Genomic DNA, 19,932 nt, shown 5'->3' with positions numbered 1-19,932 from the left:
AGGAAAACACAGGATTAAAAGAATTCTTATCAAGCTGAAATCGAATATGCATCATTTATTAATTTATACAAAATTAAAATAATGTGTAATTCTCTTTTTCATGAATGATCCACACAGAGATAGAAATACATGAAACATGTCAACATGTATCCGTGTCAGAATACAAAGACTATGTGCAAAGTGTTTCTCAGCAGGTGGACGTCCTGCAGCATCACATGCCAGGCCTGTGTGCTTTATCTAGGCAAACAAATGCAAATACAGTCATACACATCATGAGGAGCAACACACACATCTTGTGGTATTTTTTTTAAAAAGTCTGTCACAATACAAAGAGGGTTGTATCAGAAGCAAACACTGAGATGTCATCACACGCGCACCCATGTGCTCACACACACACACACACACACACACACACACACACACATGCACACACATACACACACAACTATACACTCACATTTCAGTAAAGAAAGTAAAATTCTGAATTCATCTCATATAATTTACTGCAATAGATCAGCAGGTATAAGGACCTAATATTCAGTGTTTTTATTTACATTATTAATTTATCTGCTTATGCTTCAAGTCCATAATTAATAATGAAACCTTATTTTCAACTTCACATCATACAAACAACCCACAACACCTTTTTGAAATAAAGAATAAACGTGAAAAAGAGGAATATGGTACTGGTGATTTTCCAATAGCCCAATAATAGCAGCTGGGCTTTCATCTACCCATTTATTATGCTAATAAAGGAGAATTGTCTTTCACATCCCAGTTTGGTCCATATTCAAGCATTCACATCAGGCCAGGTGTGCCTCCGTTTGGCCATGCAAAGAGTCTACTGTCTGTGTTTGTCGAGTGTACTGACAGGGTTGCTGTCCAGTTTCCATAACAGGGAGTGTGACTGTGCAGAGGTAACATTATCCTTCTTTAATATTGTCACAATGAGCTACTGTGGTTTGAGCCTAACACCAGCTCTTTAAGCTTCACATGGCTAGCAATAATGCCCACTATGAACACTATAAAGGATCTTCAGAGTAGCACATGTTCATTACATATAGTTATGTGGAATATTGACTTTCAGTTGATATGCACCGTGTTGTGTTGTGTTGAATCCCACTGAATGTTACAGGAAGCCAATCAATATTCGGATCGAACCGAATTGAGAGGTGAGAAATTGCATGCTGCCCTTAACTCACTCCTAAAGTGCTTCTCTCATGCCCGAGACCATGCGGTGTCTTTCAACCAAACTTGCTGTCCTTGCCACCATCACTCTGGTGGCAACACGCTGTCTGGGTCTGCTTCTCTGGAGCTGATTGCCCATTGGCTAGGGTGTTAGAGGAGTTAAATCCCCCGGTGCTGGTCCTCATCTGAGGCCTGGACAGGTCAGACTGAAGGTGGGTGTTGGGGACCGGGAGCCCCACAGGGTCAGCAGCGGGACATGCGCTTGCGGTACTGCTCCACCAGCGGGACCAGGCACTGAGGTGAACCGCTCTGCAGCAGGAAGGGATGCTCCAGCAGGTCAGTGGCACTGGCCCGCTCCAGAGGGTCCCGAGTCAGCATACGGTCCAGGAAGTCCTTTAGAACTGGGGAGACCTGGACCAGAGGGTGGGGCGATGGGCATATCATAAATTGTTGCAGCAGTCATTTTGATACATTTGAAACAAGGAACGCTGTACAAGAACTTAAAACACCACTATGAGATGATAGAGAACTGTACTGAACTTTTAACTTTTCAGCGAGGTGTCTGGAATCTACAGAGCAAGATGGATGCTATTTATGAAAAGACATGTTGCTGCCGTGTTTTTACTGTCTACTGTTTTTACTGTACTGTATATCTTGGAGTGAATGATACCAGAAAGCCAGGCAGATAAATCCTAAACCAAACCCATCTGTATGGCTACCACAGTGAGTAAGTGGGAAAATATGTTATTTGTAATTAAGGGTGAACTGATCCTATAAAGAAAGAAAGCGTTGTGAGTCTGTGAATGCGTATCTGCTCCTAACCCTCTGGGTGTTCACATACCTGGCTGACATTTCGAACAGTAGGAGCCGGCTCGTCCCTCAGTCTCTTCATAGCTGCAACAGGAGTTTCACTGAAGTACGGGGGCTCTCCATCCACCATCTCCACCACCATGATACCCATCGACCAAACATCCACCTGGAGCACCATCACACAGTAAAGTTATGTACCAGACTATAGTGGCTGTTTTACCATGTTCCAAGATCCTAGGCCACTCTGCAAAGTATTTTAGTTTTGACCTGTTAATTAAATCCCAGAGTACTCACAAGTCTGCAGGAGGCAGGGAAAATGTTGAATGAAAATTTATTTGAAGACACATAAAGCCTGTGCCATGACTTGATGTTGTATTTCAAACTGTAACACACACATCATCACCCACTATCTCAATGTACACATTAAGCACAGCCTCTTTTACACAGCTATACACATTGTACGTTACATGTTGTACATGATCAAAAACACGTTTCAATCCAAACTTATCTGCAGATTACTCTACATCCTAGTAGCATGTTTTTAGGGCATTATTGCACAAGCGCAATAAAATTACCTTAAGGCACAATCAACTGTCACAAACACCAAAAATATATGTTATTGCATTCTAGCACCCAAGAATACAAAGGTTGCAAGCATTTACACCTATAATCCTGAAAATACATTTGACCTGTACATATACTGTGGATTAACTGTTGATGAAGATAAACAGTACTGGAACATATATGGCACATGACCACAACAGAAACAACCCACCAAATATTAATGTGCCTAAGTGGCTCTTACATGACATTATAGCACAGATTGCCACTGTTGGCATGTATGCTACGTGACAGAGATCTCCACTGTTATCCAGCATGAGTGGATTTGAGTGTGCAACCTCCTCACCTCAGTGCCATATGGTGATTTGGAAATGACCTCAGGGGCCATCCAATAGGGTGTCCCAACCAGAGACTTCCTCTTAGGGATATCCTTACTGATCTGGGCACAGAAGCCAAAGTCTGAAAGCTTGACCTGAGGGGGACAGGAGAGACACCTTATTACAATGATAAAACTTGGAAAATGAATGAAAGAAAGAAATTCAGACTGATTAATAACATATCATACCCTTCCGTCTAACGTGAGTAGTATAGAGTCGCTCTTGATGTCTCTGTGGATGACTCCCTGTGAATGGAGATAGGCCAGGGCTTGCAGAACAGCTTCACACACTGTGGCAATCTGCTCCTCACTCAGCCTGTGGGACAACAGAGACATGAGCATACACACACACACACACACACACACACACACACACACACGCGCACACATGCACAGATTGTACATTAACATTTCATCATTCTGCAGCTACATTTTTCCATTATGAGTTACGACAGCTCTGAAAGTTGAAATTCATGAATCACCGCACATTAAAGGCAATGATAAAGAGTGCAAGGTTCAAAACAACAACTCCCACACAGCAGAATGACTAACAAAACATGTTCATTCCTCTACAATGTTAATCTGTCTTCAATATTTTACAAGTACATCATAAAGAAATTAACAGCCATGAGTCAAAAAGCCAATTTTAAACAGCTAGCAAGGTCAGGTGCCCACTGAAAAGGAAAATGACACAAGGTAACAATTACCCAACAGAGTGCTGTATTCTCCAGGACATTACTCTCATTATAGATAAAAAACAAACCTTCTAAAACTATATTAGGAAAAACACTTCCTGCATAATTTTAGGTAATTACACTGCTTCTGAATTTAGGAAGATGTTAATGAATCTAAAAAATATATGACACCAGAGTGCAGCCAGAAAAATCAATGAAGCAAAAGAGTCTTATTTCTAATTGCACTGTCAATATATTGATTATATTCTTTATATAGTCTTTAACAAGCAGTGGCTGTGACAGCTGGCTCATTTTATATGTCATCTGGCTTGAGAGAAAATTCTTCATCCCTTTGAGTCAAGAGATCTGACCCTTGGATCATCCTATGGAGATCGAGCCAGCCATCTGTTAATAATATAAAATACATTGACAGCTCAAAACAAATACACCCCAACAGACTTCAACTCCATGCTGTTGGTTAATATGTTTCCCTTGTTTTTGATGTATGCGTTGCTGAACAGTGTCACAGTGTTGGTAAATCATATTTTCACCCAAAATTAACTTTCTACATTGCATCTAAACATGCACAAATTTGATTATGTTATTGAATTATTACTTTTCCTTGGAGAAAGCATCAAGCTCGTACTGTGCAAGAGGACTGAATGACAGCCTTTGTGAGTCTTTGTACTGCTTGGATCAACAGTGATCATTCACCACTTAATACCACACTACCCCCTTGTGGTTGAATTAGTTATTAAAGATGATGACCAGACAGAATGCACTGCATGCAGTTTTCTTGTTTTCTCTTCATACCTGGTCTCAGACACAATGTTGGTTAGTGCTCCACCCTGCAGATACTCCATGATAACCCAGAGTTCCTCCTCCACCAGGGCGGACTTAAACATCTCCACCACGTTTCTGTGCTGATAGTCCCTCATGATTACCACCTGCAGAGCCCAAAACATTTGTCAGTCACATATCATGACTTCATTAGAGACGGTAAACACCCAAGTCTTTCAAATTCAACACCCCCAGTGTGAATTGCAGGGTTTCTGATGACATCATCAGGGTTATTTGCTCCCTTCATATCCACAGAAGACATCATACAACTGTTACACCAGCTGAGGAGTAGTCCCTATGATAAGTAAACTGATCCTCCTGACTAAACCACAAAGAACAACAGTCTTGAACTCTCAGATATGTTGCTGTAAATGAGCATTGAATGTGTGTATGTATATTTTAGAGTTATTTGTGTTTGTTTGTGGGTATCTTTTTTGTATTTAGTTGCATACCGTACCTCATTAAAGAGCAGTTCCCTCCTCTGCTGCCGCCGCAGGTCCATCATCTTCACCGCCACCTGCCTGCCGCTGTGCTTTTCTGTAGCAATACACACCACCCCGGTCGAGCCCTCCCCAATTTTCACAAAGTTCTCCAGGTAAGAGCGTGGATCGCCCTTGTCTACCACCATCTGCAGGGCAGCTTTGAATTGTTCATGGGTCACCTTTGGCGGGTCTGGTGGTGGTCTCGGTGAAGGGTGTTGTGGCGGTCTGAAGGCAGGGGAACAGGTGCCTGGAGGACTGGTGGCTAGTGAGCCTGTAGGGGAGGGTCGAGGTTGGGATGGGCTGTCTTGCCGGGGGTAAGGAGGATTGGGGCATCCAGAGTGTCTGAGGAAAGGGTCCGGCCCATTGGGTCTCAGTCCCATGTTAGGAGACAGGCCCAGGGTGTAGCTAGCTGAAGAGCGCACAGTCCGCTGGGGTCTGATGCCACTCACAAGGGGACTGCTGGTGCCAGTGGGCAGGAAGCCGGAGTGGTACCTCACTGCCGACTCTGCCTGTACGATATGAGAAAAAGGGTGAGGAACATAGAGAGAGAGAGAGAGAGCTGAAAGGGAGTTGGCTGCCTGCCTGGGGTTCAAGACCTGCTTTAAAACGGAATGTAAATCAAGTCCTCCCCACTCACTCTGTATCCACTTCACCTGATATGACCCATGTAAAGATGTTGCTATAGGGACCCGAATGTCCCGCTGAGATCTTGCCAAACACACCTTCTCTCAACATTAACAACACCTGCATTGGCACCATAAACCCACATGTCATATTTTAACACTAGGATTAGATAAAATACCCAACCCCAGAACTTTAACCACCTTTAGCGAAAAGCCAATCAATATGCTGCTTCTATAAAGTTTCCACAACCTAAGCGTGAAAATGATCCCCAATGATTTCTTGACAAAATACTTGTATTTAATGGATTCATGGCTGAGCACTAATAATATAATGTACATAACATTAGCAGAGATATGCATATATTGTCTGTTCTATGAATAATGTATTATCGGTGCACTTCATGGCCACAAAGATGTGCAAAGAAACTGCTGTAATGTCAGTCTTACTTTCAGGTCATAGGAGGAGAACGGCCTCCCTGGGCTGTTCTGGGGGTGCATGTACATCGGTACGTTGGGCCGGAGCTCGGTGGTGACTGTCCCTTGATCTCCAAGTGGCTGCTGTACAGTCATAGCTGGGCTGTAGAAACACGCTATAGGTCTTTGATTTGGTGGCATTCCCCTGGGCAGCTGGAAATCTCTCTTCCATATCACTCTCTCCTGAGGGCTGCCAACCTCACTGCTCATATAAGACCCGTGGCTTGGCATCTGGATGTTCTGAAGCTGAGCCAGTTGTGAGGGTCCCTCCAGGGAGCTGACACTGACTTCATAGGTGGACTTGGCCTTTGGCAAGATCCCGTTAAGTTGCAGAGTGATGCTCTTTTTCATACCCAAGTAGGGGGTGTTGGTCTCACTGTGGATGTTCCTGGCTTTGTCTCTCCACTGGTCCTGAGCCACATCCTCATCATCCTCATCGTCCTGGGTCAGGCCCTCATACTGGTAGGTGTCTCCCTCGTTCACTTCTCCCAGCCTTCCCAGAGACTGAGCTCTCTTCCTGGCTGAGGGGCTGCTCTTCCTCAAAGAGTTGGAACTGGTCACAGACAGACGGCTCATATCATTGATCATAGCTGCGATGTAGTCTCCGTGACCGATCATGCTCCCACGCACAATGGTCTGAAAGAAGAGAGGCGTTTATCATTGCATCTCATTGCATATGCCATGATCAAACTATAGAAAGATTTCGGACTGAAAAGAATAATGAGGGTGACATAGTCATTGCTCAGAGCCAAGTTAAATTTAGACTTGAGAATCTGTAAAGGACATCTTTGTCATTCTCCAAAGACAGCAACTTGAATCATCTCCTCAGTATTATGACAATACACTGACAAATATACTACGCAAATGTCTCAGGAGACACACTACAAAGATAGAGCCTCTATAATTGTTTCAGTGTTGCAAATTCATATATAACAATGAACAGTTTCTACAACCTTTAAGATGGTAAGCATTTTAAGCATGCATGTAAAAGGCAAGGGGCTTAAACCCTCCCTGATGGAAAATGATAAGGCAAACTTCAGATGTTTTGCCAGAATAGAGTTTTACTGTTGCAACACTAAGAGAGAGTACATGGTGGCTCATTAGTCAGTCTCAGGGTAGAGTCATGTTCAGTTCACAGCCAGTCAACAGCCTCTCTTGTTTCTGTCGTTCTGTGCCATTACAGCTGCACAGGGGGTAGAGGTCAGATGACATCTCACCTAGCACCTCTCAGAGAGGAGAGAACAGCAGGTGATAATGGCCTTGGTGAGATATCCCATTTTAGAAGATGCTGTAATAATAGTTTGAAATGACAAACATTTTTTTCCTCTTTTCCTGTTGGAATCAGAGCTGATCTGAAATCTGAAACCGATTTTTGTGTCATCTCGATGACGTCATTAAAACCATTAATCTGACCGAAATGCTGATATGATGGTTCTCATATTGCACAGCGCCAATCACATCAAGGCGGTTTGTGTTTTCTCTATTTTTTTTTTTTGGAGGGACATAAACAGCATTGACAGTATGCTTCTTGAAGCGTAGAAATCCTGAGATTTGCAGGCTTTATCACTCACTGGCATTTCCTTTGCTGTACCTGCATTTTTTATCCCTTCTGCTTGACATCTGTGGGAAGGCACATAGACTGTTATTAATTGCCTGCATGGAGTAATAAATCTTGTGGCCCCTCTGAGTATTCAACATTGCACAGTCAGTGTACACAGCAGGGTCATTAGCCCAGCCCCATGATAGATAAGAAGACAAAAAGATGGGGAGGGGAGTAGGCCTTCTACATTGTCATCACTGGATTATGGCATTTTCTGAGACAGCAGGATCCCTCTGCAGCACCGAGGGACACTTCCACTGCATCAAAACAACAAGCAGCTATCTTGCCTCAATCTCTTTGAGATTAAAGCTAAACCTTTGGAATAACAACTCACTGTGATAGCTAACTGAGGGCATGGTCAACGGTGTGCAAGTCATTAGTGGATTAGTTCAAGGTAAGGTGAGAGAATCAATCAAGAGTTGAATGGAAGGTGTGGTATACCTTCTTTGGCCGCAGCTCCACCTCTGTGATCCTGGAAGGGTCCACCATGGGTCTGGGCCTGCGCAGGTTCTCTATCAGGCTTTGCCATTGGGTTGGCAGGCCCACAAAGCAGCCGCGCTTGGCATCAAACGAGGTGTGGACACGGTGCTCAAAGTTCTTGGGCGCTGATATCTCAGGCCTCTTCTTTTTCTTCTTGCGAAACATTCTCAGGTCCACAAGGGCGTCAGCCTGCCCACTTCAAAATGTCCCTGTAGAGAAATGAATTCAGCCTTTAATAAACTGCACCCAACATTACATACAGCACATGTTGAAATAACTGTAATCTTAACATTTGAATATAAGCAAATTTCTTCTGCCTCAGTAAAAAAAGATGTGGCCCCTGACTGACCACTCCTTTACTCTCCACTTTCTGACCAGCTGCATCCAAATGAAATCTGCCACTAGATGATCTTTCCATATGGGAACACTGGGAGAAAATATTCAAATGGCTCATCTGAAAGCGGTTTCATATCTGAGATGTGTATGTCCACGCTGCCTCACCGGCTGTCATGAGCTTGTGCCTGAGAGAAAGGCTCCAAGGAGGGCGGATGGATTTGTAAGCACATGTCTAATGAAGGATATCTGGTCAATTAAGGCTTATTCATTCTCTGTGCCCTTTTACTGATGAGCACGCGGCAGGGCTGGCCAGCGCCCACAGGCTTTCAGTGCATTAGCAGGACAACACATAAACACACACTTTTTGACACACACACACACACATACACAAAAACAAATATACTATGGCAGGATATCCTTCATAACCCCTTTATAACCCTTTCATATTCCATCCTAATTAGTAGCTCGTGTGTCCTTGATTGCAGGGAGGGTAACCACTTAATCCTTGGATGGATGGTCCTGTGTTTGGCGAGCCACTAACTCGGGTTTACTGTATGTTCAGCTTTATTTTCCATTCAAGTGCAGGGAAATAATTAAATACATTACATCTCATTTCCTCAGCTGCACAGCTGTACTGGGAGATAATCACTCACATCTAAGTCTCATGATTAGTATTAATACTGTTTCATGTAGCTCACTGTATATGGAGAGTGCCCTGGCATTTTAGCAGAATGTAGAGAAACAATCTAACATGCAAAAAGCTAACACGTACTCTATGTGGCCAATGCAGAGGCCGACAAGGTGCCCTGAGAGGACCAGATACAATCTCCCATGATGCACTGTGAAATGGTGGGAGTTGAGGAAATGAGTTTTGCAGCTGTCCGCAGCTCAGCAGGCGATCACGCCGGCAGCCTCTCCTCTCCCCACCTCCGCCCTCAGACCAGCACGGCTCTAATCGGCATCAACGGCGCCTGTTATGAGCTGTATCGGTGACTAACCACGCCACTGGCCCCACAACATCACCAGAGGGTAAAAAGAGGTCAGGGCTACCGGTCACATCAGCCATACCTGCCTCTTTGAAGAAAGTTGGGGTTAGGACAGGGGGAAGGGAGGAACACTGCTCGGAGAGACATGTCACCCTGAGAGGATAACTCAATCACGAGGCTAATATGTTAAGTGTTGCATAAGCGTATCACTCTGTGCTTTCCGTATGTACATAATGTGGTGCTGGGAAGGACTTTAATTCTATCTGACAGGGACATTATGGTGTGAGGGCTCTCAGAAGGTGGGGGAGCGAGGGACTGGGGCCAAGACTTCAGTCAGACCTGGATGTATTAGAGAGACAGGGACCCAGTTTCCTTTCTGCAGACACAGAAAGGCTTTTAACCAACAATTGTGGCTGCTTTTTGAATAACGAACGCCTGAGAAAACAAGCTGCAAAACAGAAGATTATGATCTTTTCCGCTGCACAAGAGACTGCTTAGATAGCTGTTTAACGTGCAGATGTTGGCATTGCCTGAACAAATATTTACACATAGCGCTCATGTATCCTTTTACAAGCAGATCAATCAATATTTACTCATGAGCGAAATGCAAACTGCTACAGTCCTCCACTGCCAGCAATAATGGGGCGATACCAACACAAATAGGATGACTGCTTTGTCTGCTACTTTATCAAGCTTCATCAGTTCAAAGCAGCAGAGAACAGAACATACCACAGTATTCATTATTCATTCTGGACCACTGTTCCCCTCTGAAGACTCTGGAAATACAAACTAACCACTGTGATACTAGAGGCAAGTAGAAACACACACACATACACTTTGTTGATTCATGCCCCGGCGAAATGAATTGAAAAGTTGATGTAATTATTGATTTACAAGCTTTAATCACATGCAACTTATATTGACCCCTCTGACTCTGCCAAGCTTATGACTGTCTTGATAACAATATTCTATTGATTTCTAAACCCATGGTATAATACGTATGCACAGAGCTGAACTTACACAGTGCATAATCACGCTTTCTGGTCACATCCCTCGAAACTGCAGGGACTTGACCCTATGCCTCAGTGGCTTGTCTTGAATCTATCAAAGTGCTGAGGCAAAACTCATCCAGCTGCTGTCAGGGATATCAAGAGGATGAGGTCACTCCGAAATTGTGCTACATTGGGTATTTCCATCTCTGCGACTGTGTGCAGGAGCAAAAAATTAAATGCATCCAAATGCATGACCTGAAAACGCACAAAGACAGAAAATCACAAGCAAAAAAGTCTGCTTGTATAGTCTGACTAAACATGAGCCTTCAAAAAAAAAAAGAAGAAAATTAAGCATGCAAATGTTGAAAAACAGTAGATCCCATTTCCCTGCAGAGAGTCACCACTTAATCACAGAATTACATTCTTACTCCAGGCTAAAATGAAGGTCCAATCACAGCCTTACCCCCCAACTGGATAAAGCTTCTTCACCTGGCAGCGCGGCCGGGCCTCTCATGCCATGGAGAAATGCAACCAGGCAATCCATATGTTTCCCACAGACAACATGACTGAAGCGGGGAGGGCATGTTCACCTTCCTCTCATGTTCAAATCACCCCGAGCAAGAGTTGTGGATGAGTGGGAGGGGATCGAGAGATAAGAGAGATATTGGATTTGCTCGATGTTAGTGCTCCGAGCTCTGTTGAACGATTTTTTTTTTTTCCTATTTGCCCTGATTTCTGCTTCTATCTTTTTGGTTGGCGTGCATGCAGAAATGGAGTGAGTGTGCAGGTGACTGTGCTTGCAGGATTAGTATGGTGTTCAGTCCTTCACTGATCTAATTTTAGGACACATCACACACACACGCCCCCCCCCCCTCTAGCACCAGACACGTGTTTATTTTGTACAGGATTCATGTCAAATAGTGAGGTGAGGGTGGGAGACGATGGAAATGAGGTAATCCTCTTTTTGTGTTTGTCAATGCATGTATGAGCATAATCCAGCTATACTGAATTACAGGGGCCACGTCTATTTCATAGTGGCATAGATAGCATCAAGGTCTTAACTGCTGTTTTTGGACTCTGCAGTGCAGTAGTGAGGGCTTAGAGATTGCTCTTCTATCAGCTTCATTATGATGACCGTTTTGCCCTTTGAGTGTAATGAGACTGCCTCTCAAGAGGGAGGAGGGGGGTCTTGGTTGGTCATCTTTTCCTTGTGCTTTGTAAAACACACACACACATACACCATCTGACGGCATTAAAAAAGGTACACAAGCGCCGGACGTGACCGGACAGTACAATAGCAGGAGCGTTTATGATTTAAGTTGATGTCTGCTTTCTCTTTGAAGTCACCTCTGCAGACATGGAAAGATTGTCAATAGGAGACGACAAGTGATGTAATAAGCTGCATTCAATGACGTGGAATAACACGTTGCTTCCATGAATATTTCATGCTAGGGGTCTGATACATCATGCACACAAAAGTGCTTGGAATAGAAGGAATGTTGGAGAATGGCACGCTTCTACTTCTTCTTCTGTAAAGTCACACATCGCGAAAATGTGACCACAGACGCAAGCAGGGTTTTGTAAATCGAACATTGTAAAAGTAAATCATTCTAAAGATAGGGCATGCATGAACTTGAAGGAGGTTCAGGAGCTTTCTCAGTCTTTGATGAATTTGTATCTCTGATAAAAGCTCCACTAAGGGTTAAGGACAAAATGTAGAGCACACCCAAGGGCATGTGAGGTGACTGTTATGGATTACTTTCAGTATATAGTTCATGACAAGCCAAGTACCACAGGAAGTTAGAGTGCAGAAAGTATGCGAATGATTATGTTAATAAATGGTCAGAGGCAAATAATATTCAATGAACTTGCCAAATTCTGTATTTCTATTTAAGTCTGTAACATTGGAGCTTAAGCTGGGATGACCCATATTCGTCCAGCGAGTTCACTGATAGTGACATATCTTGGGGTATTTCAAATGTCACATAACTCACAGCGATGCGTCATGTGTTGGATTTCACTCAAACCTCGCATGAAGTAGTGCGAGTCAGAAATGTTTCAAAGACGCAGGGCAATCCGATTCTGAGAAAGTAAACAATCAAAGAGCTTGTCTGTCATTTTCTCATGCACTGGATGAGTAAGAGGAGACTTCGGGATAAGTCTAGTAAAATATGATGTCTGCGTCCAACAATGTGGGCTGTCAGTTCTTCAAGGGCAGACGTCTGCGCAGGAGTGCACATCGGTCCTGTGTTAATATTGACAGGAGGAAACAAGAAATGAGAGGTCAAGACAGGAGGAGAAAGAGTGGGGGGGCGGAAAAGCAGAGTCTGGACACTCAGATGTAGAGACAGAAGAAGGAAAAAATAAAAGCTATCAATGCCTTCACAAATAATGTCTCACATGCTTTTTTTTGTCACAATGTTGTGGCCCTCTCTGTTCTGAGGATGTAACCTCTTTTCTCCATAATCTTGGCCGGCTTTATCTGCAGTAAACAAGCCACAGTAAAAGGGGATTTGAGGACAGGACAATTGCATCAACAGAGAGCATACATCACTCTGTCACCTGACATATTGGCACTGATTCTCGGGGATGAGAAAATGGACAAGAAAACTAGTTTGCTCTGCGCTGCAGCGAGCATTAATGTGCAGTAAAAGCTATAGTCTCTATCTACTCCAAATACCTTAACATAATGACATTGTAAAAGCAACACTTCCAGTGTCCTGGGGCTTTTATGGGATGTTCTATTGATGCTGACACATCACCAGAAAAACACACACTTAACTCAGCAAGTATGCTTGTCCACGCAGTGTAACAATATGTATGCTGAGGGCCCAAGTCAGGAGAGTAGGGATGCAGCACTGACCAACACTCTGTTTAATTAAAGATCCTCTTGGCTCTCACAAAGGCTTTGAACAATTTGACGCCGTGCTGATAGAGATGTATGATCAGCCTGGACCAATGGTATGAGCCCAACTCTTCTCTCTTGGGACTAATTTATTGATGCGCCAGGCCTCTGTGCAAGCTTAACTGTACATGCATGTGCTTATGAAAGCTTTGATTTATATTTTTTCAGCCCAGGCCTCAGCGTATCTCTCCCAGGGGCAAAGCGGCAACCATTTTTAACCTCAGATTCCTTTGTGGTATCAATCTGCACCCACTCGGCCGTCCCTCTCCATCACCCAGCATGGGTGCTGTTTCAGCCCAGAGTCGGGACTCATGGCATGTTGTCCTAATTTGGACTCAGAGCCTGTTTTAATCCTTAGTGCTTGCCGTCTCACGGATGGCGGCTACGCTAAGCTGGTAATGCACACTGTCCCCTCCTTCGGCTGACGTGGACATGACACGAGCGTTCCTGAAAACAATCATGAACAAAGCAGGGCATGTGAAAATGATGTACCACCTACACCTTTGTGCTGTGTTCATGTGAGGCTCCTATCACTTCCTGTCAGCGTCCCTGTACTTATATTAGTGTTTGCTACCAGTTTGAGTTGCACTTGTGAGCCTGTGTGTGCGTACAGGGAAGATGGGCGACATGAAACGATTTGGGAGGACACAGGAGTGCACACATCACCCTCAGTGAAGCAGATGTCCAGCTGTCTGTGTGTGTGTGAGTGTGTGTGTGTGTGTCTGTGCACCAAAGAGACCTTCTCTGTCACCTCCTCTACCCTTTCCCTCCTCCTTCCCCTTGAATATCAATGAGTAACCTGAGACACAGACACATGGTAGTTTTAGACTTGCAGATCCTCAGTTACATCATCATCAGACTGATGAAATGCATAAATAAAAACACTAAATTTGAGGATGCTGCTTGTGTTGATCACTACTGAATCTGTGACTCTTTTTGATTCAAAAATGTCACAGAGCAGTTAATCCCTGATGTGTTGTTAACATTGCACATGCCTGGATAACAGTCCCAACTCAAAACAGGGGGTCAAGAGTAGTTTTTAGTAGCAAGTGCATGAGTGTTGTGATGCTGCCGTGACGAATGAGAGTAATGGTGATGTGAAAGCATTGGACTAAAACTAAAATCTATACACTTCTTAAAAACACCTTTGCCTTACATTGATTTTCGCTGGAGATTAAGCATCTAATAGACAGACTTTACAAACCTATTTTCTACAACACTGAGCAAATTTTTTGCTTCTTTATGACTTAAATTCAGAGTCAAACAGATCACAGATCAAACATCGCCTCCCACGTTTATGCAAACTCTCTTACAACAGGTTTTCCAGCCATTGCATTCACTGATCAAAGTGGATGTTTTTAAGAAAATATCATGTCACTCTCCTCTCCTGTGCCTGTTTTCCCACAGCATTCATCTACTGAAGTGTGTATACAGCAGCTTGAAATCCTCATGTACTGTGGTAGGACCAGTAAGATCACCTGAGAACTCAACCTACACACACACACACGCATACACCAGAATACACAATTATTATAAACAGGAAGCTTCTGTCCACAGTGCCCAATAGCGATGGCTCAGTCTGCATTTGTCAAGTGTGATCCATCTCGAGAAAGACGACCTCAATGTTTCAGGGACTGTTGTGGTGTTTTCCTTGAAATTAGAGGTGGAGGACAGTAGCGACAGAGACAGAAAAGGGGAATGAGAGGATGTGGGGATTTTTGAGGAGGAGGGGTGAGCAGAAGGTGAAGGCTCTTCTTTTGAGATGCAGTCACTAAACGCATCCAGCAACCTTCTCAGTCTTCCTCTCTTTTTTTCCCTCTGTCTCCCAGCCCCACATCAACACCTGGCTGCACTGCATTCTGCTCACAGCCTCAACACCTCCTTCTCCTCTTCCTCCACCACGGCTGATGCCTACCGACGGCATACACTAGCCTGCTCTTTATCAATGACGTTAAGCCTCTTTTCCTTTTTTTTTATATCCCCCTATCACCACCACCCCCTCCTTCTTCACCCCCCTCCACTCTCCTCGCTGTGGAGAGAGGAAACAGGGCTTTGGAGGGATAAATCATTGTTATAGGAGAGAGAGAGAGAGAGAAAAAAAATCAGTCATCCCCCTTACCTTGCCGTCCAGTGAAGAGGAGAGCCTCTCTCCTCCAGGAAGGATTGGAAGCGAGAGTGCGCACATAAACACTGGCATACACTATTATACGCTCACATTTACACACACATACACTCACACACGGACATACACGCTCTCTCCCTCTCTCTCTCTCTCTCTCTCTTTCTCTCTCTCTCATGCACACAACGACGAGGAGGGCTGGCTCTCAAGCAAGCGCGCACTGCAGGCTGCCGCTTGCCTGGGAAAGCCTGATGCGTTCCTCCCTCCAGGCAGGCGCACACACTGCCATCTCAAAGGCTCTTTGTTGGGGCTGATTCATCCCCGGTTCTGTGGCTGAGTGCTGGTCCGTGTACCGGTGCCTGCTCCCGGGGACACAGGGTGACCGTACAAAGGAGGGACAAAGCCATGAAGAGGAAAGGCAGCATCCAGGAGGAGAGAATATCACGGCCCCATACAGCTCCTTCCATCCCCCCCCCCCCCCTCTCTCCCTCTTCTTCTCTGGCTTCTCTCTCTCTCTCTTTCCCTCTCTCTCTCTCTGTCACACACACACACACACACACACACACACTCTCTCTCTCTCTCTCACACACACACACACACTCCCTTCCTCCCACCTCTCTCTCCCTCTCTCTCTCTCCTTCTCTCTGTCTCTCTTTATCACTTCCCTCTTTCTCTGCCTCCTCCCACTCCTTCAATGGGCTGTCTTTGCAAAAGGAATTGATAGCAGCGTGTGCATGTGTCTCTTACTGTGTGTGTGTGTGTGTGTGTGTGTGTGTGTGTGTGTGTATGTGTGTGTGCGTGTGTGTGTTTTAAGCTGGTTTCCAGTGACTGTAAGGAGAGGAGAGCTCCTCTACACCTCATCATGTGGGATACCTTTCATCCGTGGGCCCGCCCTCCATCTCCCCCCCCCATCCTCTGTCTCCTTTACACGTAATGTGGGTGACATGAGAACACGAGGGTGCTGCTGTTCAGCCATGGAATGACAGAGTCAGGGATGGCAGATGGGGTAGTTATATCTCTCTGTGTGTGTGAGTGTGTGTGTGTAAGGGTGGAGGGGGCACAGTGTGGAGCTATTTCTGTAGAGAATCCTCATCCTCACAATCTCTTTTGAGACCACAGTGACCCCCCCCCCCCTCAAAAAAAAAAATCTTTAGGGGATGAAGACACAAGAAACTGAAGTTGCAACGCTGCCCCGGTCCTACATCTGATCCAGCATCCTCATTACTTGAATGAAACATTCCCTTCTCCTTTCACCACAATCATTTCCTGAATAATTTATACAGCAGCTACGACCAGACACAAAGCAGGAAAATGTATTAGGGTCAAGTCATGCAGAAACTGCTAGCAGAGTGAGCCAGATTTGGGGCATACATGATATGCTTGCAAAGGCACTATAACAGGCTTAAATAATGATGTTCCTCCTTACACATCAAATAAACTCAAGTGAAAAAAGGCTCCCTGCAGGGGGTATGGCTTACACGACCCCTCCCTCTCTTTCACTTGTCAGCATTATTGTCACAGATGTTAACTTGGCTATATTTTACTGCCTCGCATGACTTATTTGCCTGATTTCCTTCGAGTTTAGAGCTACAAATGGTGATTTCGCTGTTTACTCAGGCTATCTGAGCCATTTATGTACTCACACTTGTATCTCTGTGTTGCCTGTATGAAGTAAATCTTAATTAAGGAAAGGTCAATTGGTGACTCTTCCATCTGATTTTATGATAGAGCTTATGATGGAACTTGGCCTTTTTTTTCAATAAATACAGTGAAATGCACAATATCTCATAAAGGGGACAGCATGACTCTTCTTCCCTCCTGTTCTACTATTGACTAGGAAATTCATTTTTGATTTGAAGAAGAAAGCAAGCTTGAGTTTTGTGCCTTTTCATTTATTTATCAGACACCATTTTATTTACAATGGTGTACACTAAGGTCAGGTCTAGAAAAAAAGATGGAATTATTCAAGTTATTATTTATTTTTTCATTTTAAATTTTTTTTCTTTTTTTTGGTTGTTCTGGATATGTGAGATATATAATTTGTTTATTGTCTCTGTAATCAAATATTTTATTATTTGTCACAATGGGGAGATATTATAATGATACACCAACTTAAATTTCTGTTCCGATCATCACAGGCTAAATGCTTTATTTAAATGTATTTTAAGCTTTACTATCAGGCTTGACGACCCCTGCTGCAAACACTGACTCAAACTTTGTATGAATAGAGGTGAACTGGTTTGTAATGTTAAAAAAAAGGCTCAGAATGACAATAGTAGTCTTAAATCATTAACAAGGAAGCCCAGAGGCTGCATAAAGTGATACTGCCTCCATTTTTTGCATTTCAATTCATTCTATTGTTTAGGATGAATCTGTAAGGATTACACCGCGTGTTATCAGGGCTCAGCCTATAGAGCTAAAGCAAATGTAATTTCTTGTCAAATCCATTAACATTTCCAGGTGACCTATAAACCTATTTTTATTCTGTAAGAGTGAGACAACTATCGAATCAAAGCTCATGTTATTTCCCTGTGTGGCTACCAAAAGTGATAAAAGCGGAAGCCCATTTCCACCAGGAAAAGAAAAAAAGATGAGAAGTTTAGAGGTTGAGTATATTCTTTTTTGTCTATAGTTTTTTAAAAAACTGTTATTTTGTATAATTCTCTTAATATAGAGATTGCTTGTGTTTGCTTATATAGCAAAAATCAATTAAAAAATGAATAGTTAAAAAAAGATGAGACGTTAGACATAATGAAAATAAAAATATTATTGGTTAGTCACAATATAAGATAGAAAGTCACAATTATGACATAGTAAGTCAGTATTATGGCATAAAAAGTCAGAATTATGAGATAGTAAATCCATATTATGAGATGAAAAGTCAAAATTGTATCATACTAAGTCAAAAATATGAGATAATAGTCTAGTAGACTAACTGAAATTTATGACATAGCAACTCAAACTTTTGAGATAAGTAGGCAAAATTATGAGATTGTACATCAAATTTATGAGAGAAAAAGTAAAAAACAGTATTTAAGATTTTAAATTATGAGATAATAAGCCACACGTTTGACTTACAATCTTTAAGTATAGTGAGTCAACTCAGAGTATATTTATTTTTATCATGACTCACTTTTCACCAATTATTTTCTTTTCCTGGCAGAAATGAACTTCCAAGGTTAAAGAATTTGGCAATAAATTGCACTAATGATATGCTACTGCACTTTTGGAATATTTTCCCTTTCCACGCCAGGCTTCACCTCAGTGCTTGGACAAAATATCTACTAGTGGCTTCTGAAAGCGAAGCAGTCTCGGGCAGAGAACTTTCTGTTAACTGGTGCACATAAATACAAACCATACAAATAGGTTAAGAGCACTGCCTGTAAAAGCCATAGGCCTATACAGAGTCTGAGTGTTCTTGTCTATCAAAGTAACAGCGCTGGACAAAAGCTCTTCTCTGAGGGCCTGTCTAAAGCACATTAAGGAAAGGTAGCTCGCTTGTACCATCTCCCCATTGCAGCAAGAAAGGGAGCTATGGATTTTCTGTCTGAAGTGCTATCGGAGTCGCTGGCTGCTTGCTTTCATGGGATGAGCTTTTAATAAGTCCTGCCAAATAGCGAGCCATAGAGGATGCATTATGATGTGGTTATGCTGTGTTATTATGACGGGAGTGCATCATGTTGCCTATCATTTATCACTAAATTTCAGCTGCTCTCAGTGCTAAGCCAAAATTCAAAGTAGACAGTTTGGGGAACTCACCAGTTGAGAGGATCTTGGCGGGCAGTGTCATATTTCCAGTATGCCATTAAAGTCAGTTCTTGCAGTGATCCATGCAGACGTAAAAGCAGCAACACTGTGCCATAGTGCATCAGTGTAGTGGCCTCTAGGGGATAACCAAGGCCTGCTCTGCCCACAACTGCAAAGGCTGGATTTCACTTGCTAATGAGCCAACCACCTATCTTCCAGCCATTCATCACAGTCTGCCCTGCAAGCTGCCTGTGTGTGAAGTGGATCCCATCATCACAGTAGATTAGGTTTACTCCCACCACTTTAGTTAGTGGGCTTCTGGGTAACCTCTCCAGGACAATGATTAACATTTGGCTAACCGAAGGAAAGGTTTGCTCATAAAGGTCTAATAAATGTTGGGGTTCCTTTAAAACCACAAGGATCACATGCAGTGAGAAAGATAAATGAAGTCACTTCATTAGAATAAGTAGTAATAATGATGACATTATGACCATCTGAATGCAATGTTGTTTGTAGTTTCTACTCATGCCAACCAGTGTTGACTGTATAAACTGCAGCAACAGATTACAGTCAGCACTAAACTGTTCTTGCGCCCCATTAGTAATCCAAATACCATTAGCAGGAATGCAATCCATGCTTTCCCTTGCATGCCCCCTTGCTGACAGTGCATTACTACAATCCCCCTCAGTCCAAAAAAAAAACCGAGAAAAAAAACAAAAACCCCACTAGTCATCAGCAA

The 19,932-nt window shown here is 43.4% G+C and overlaps 1 protein-coding gene across 1 annotated transcript; it reads right to left on the bottom strand.

Moving 5' to 3' along the window:
* Positions 1 to 162: 162 nt before the first annotated feature.
* On the bottom strand, positions 163 to 15,823 carry LOC121880957 (serine/threonine-protein kinase PAK 6). The gene is made up of 9 exons (XM_042388602.1): positions 15,447 to 15,823; positions 8,070 to 8,317; positions 6,002 to 6,664; positions 4,907 to 5,440; positions 4,423 to 4,556; positions 3,125 to 3,251; positions 2,906 to 3,031; positions 2,030 to 2,164; positions 163 to 1,599 (listed from the first exon to the last, which is right to left on the bottom strand). Exons 2-9 carry the CDS (start codon positions 8,271 to 8,273, stop codon positions 1,432 to 1,434), a joined length of 2,091 nt encoding a protein of 696 aa, XP_042244536.1. The 5' UTR covers positions 8,274 to 8,317; positions 15,447 to 15,823; the 3' UTR covers positions 163 to 1,431.
* Positions 15,824 to 19,932: the final 4,109 nt, after the last annotated feature.

This window comes from Thunnus maccoyii, chromosome 16 (genome assembly GCF_910596095.1).
Source record: "Thunnus maccoyii chromosome 16, fThuMac1.1, whole genome shotgun sequence".
Lineage (NCBI taxonomy): Eukaryota > Metazoa > Chordata > Actinopteri > Scombriformes > Scombridae > Thunnus > Thunnus maccoyii.
The sequence above is the reverse complement of the archived record's forward strand: the minus strand, read 5'-3'. Positions and strand labels throughout refer to the sequence as shown.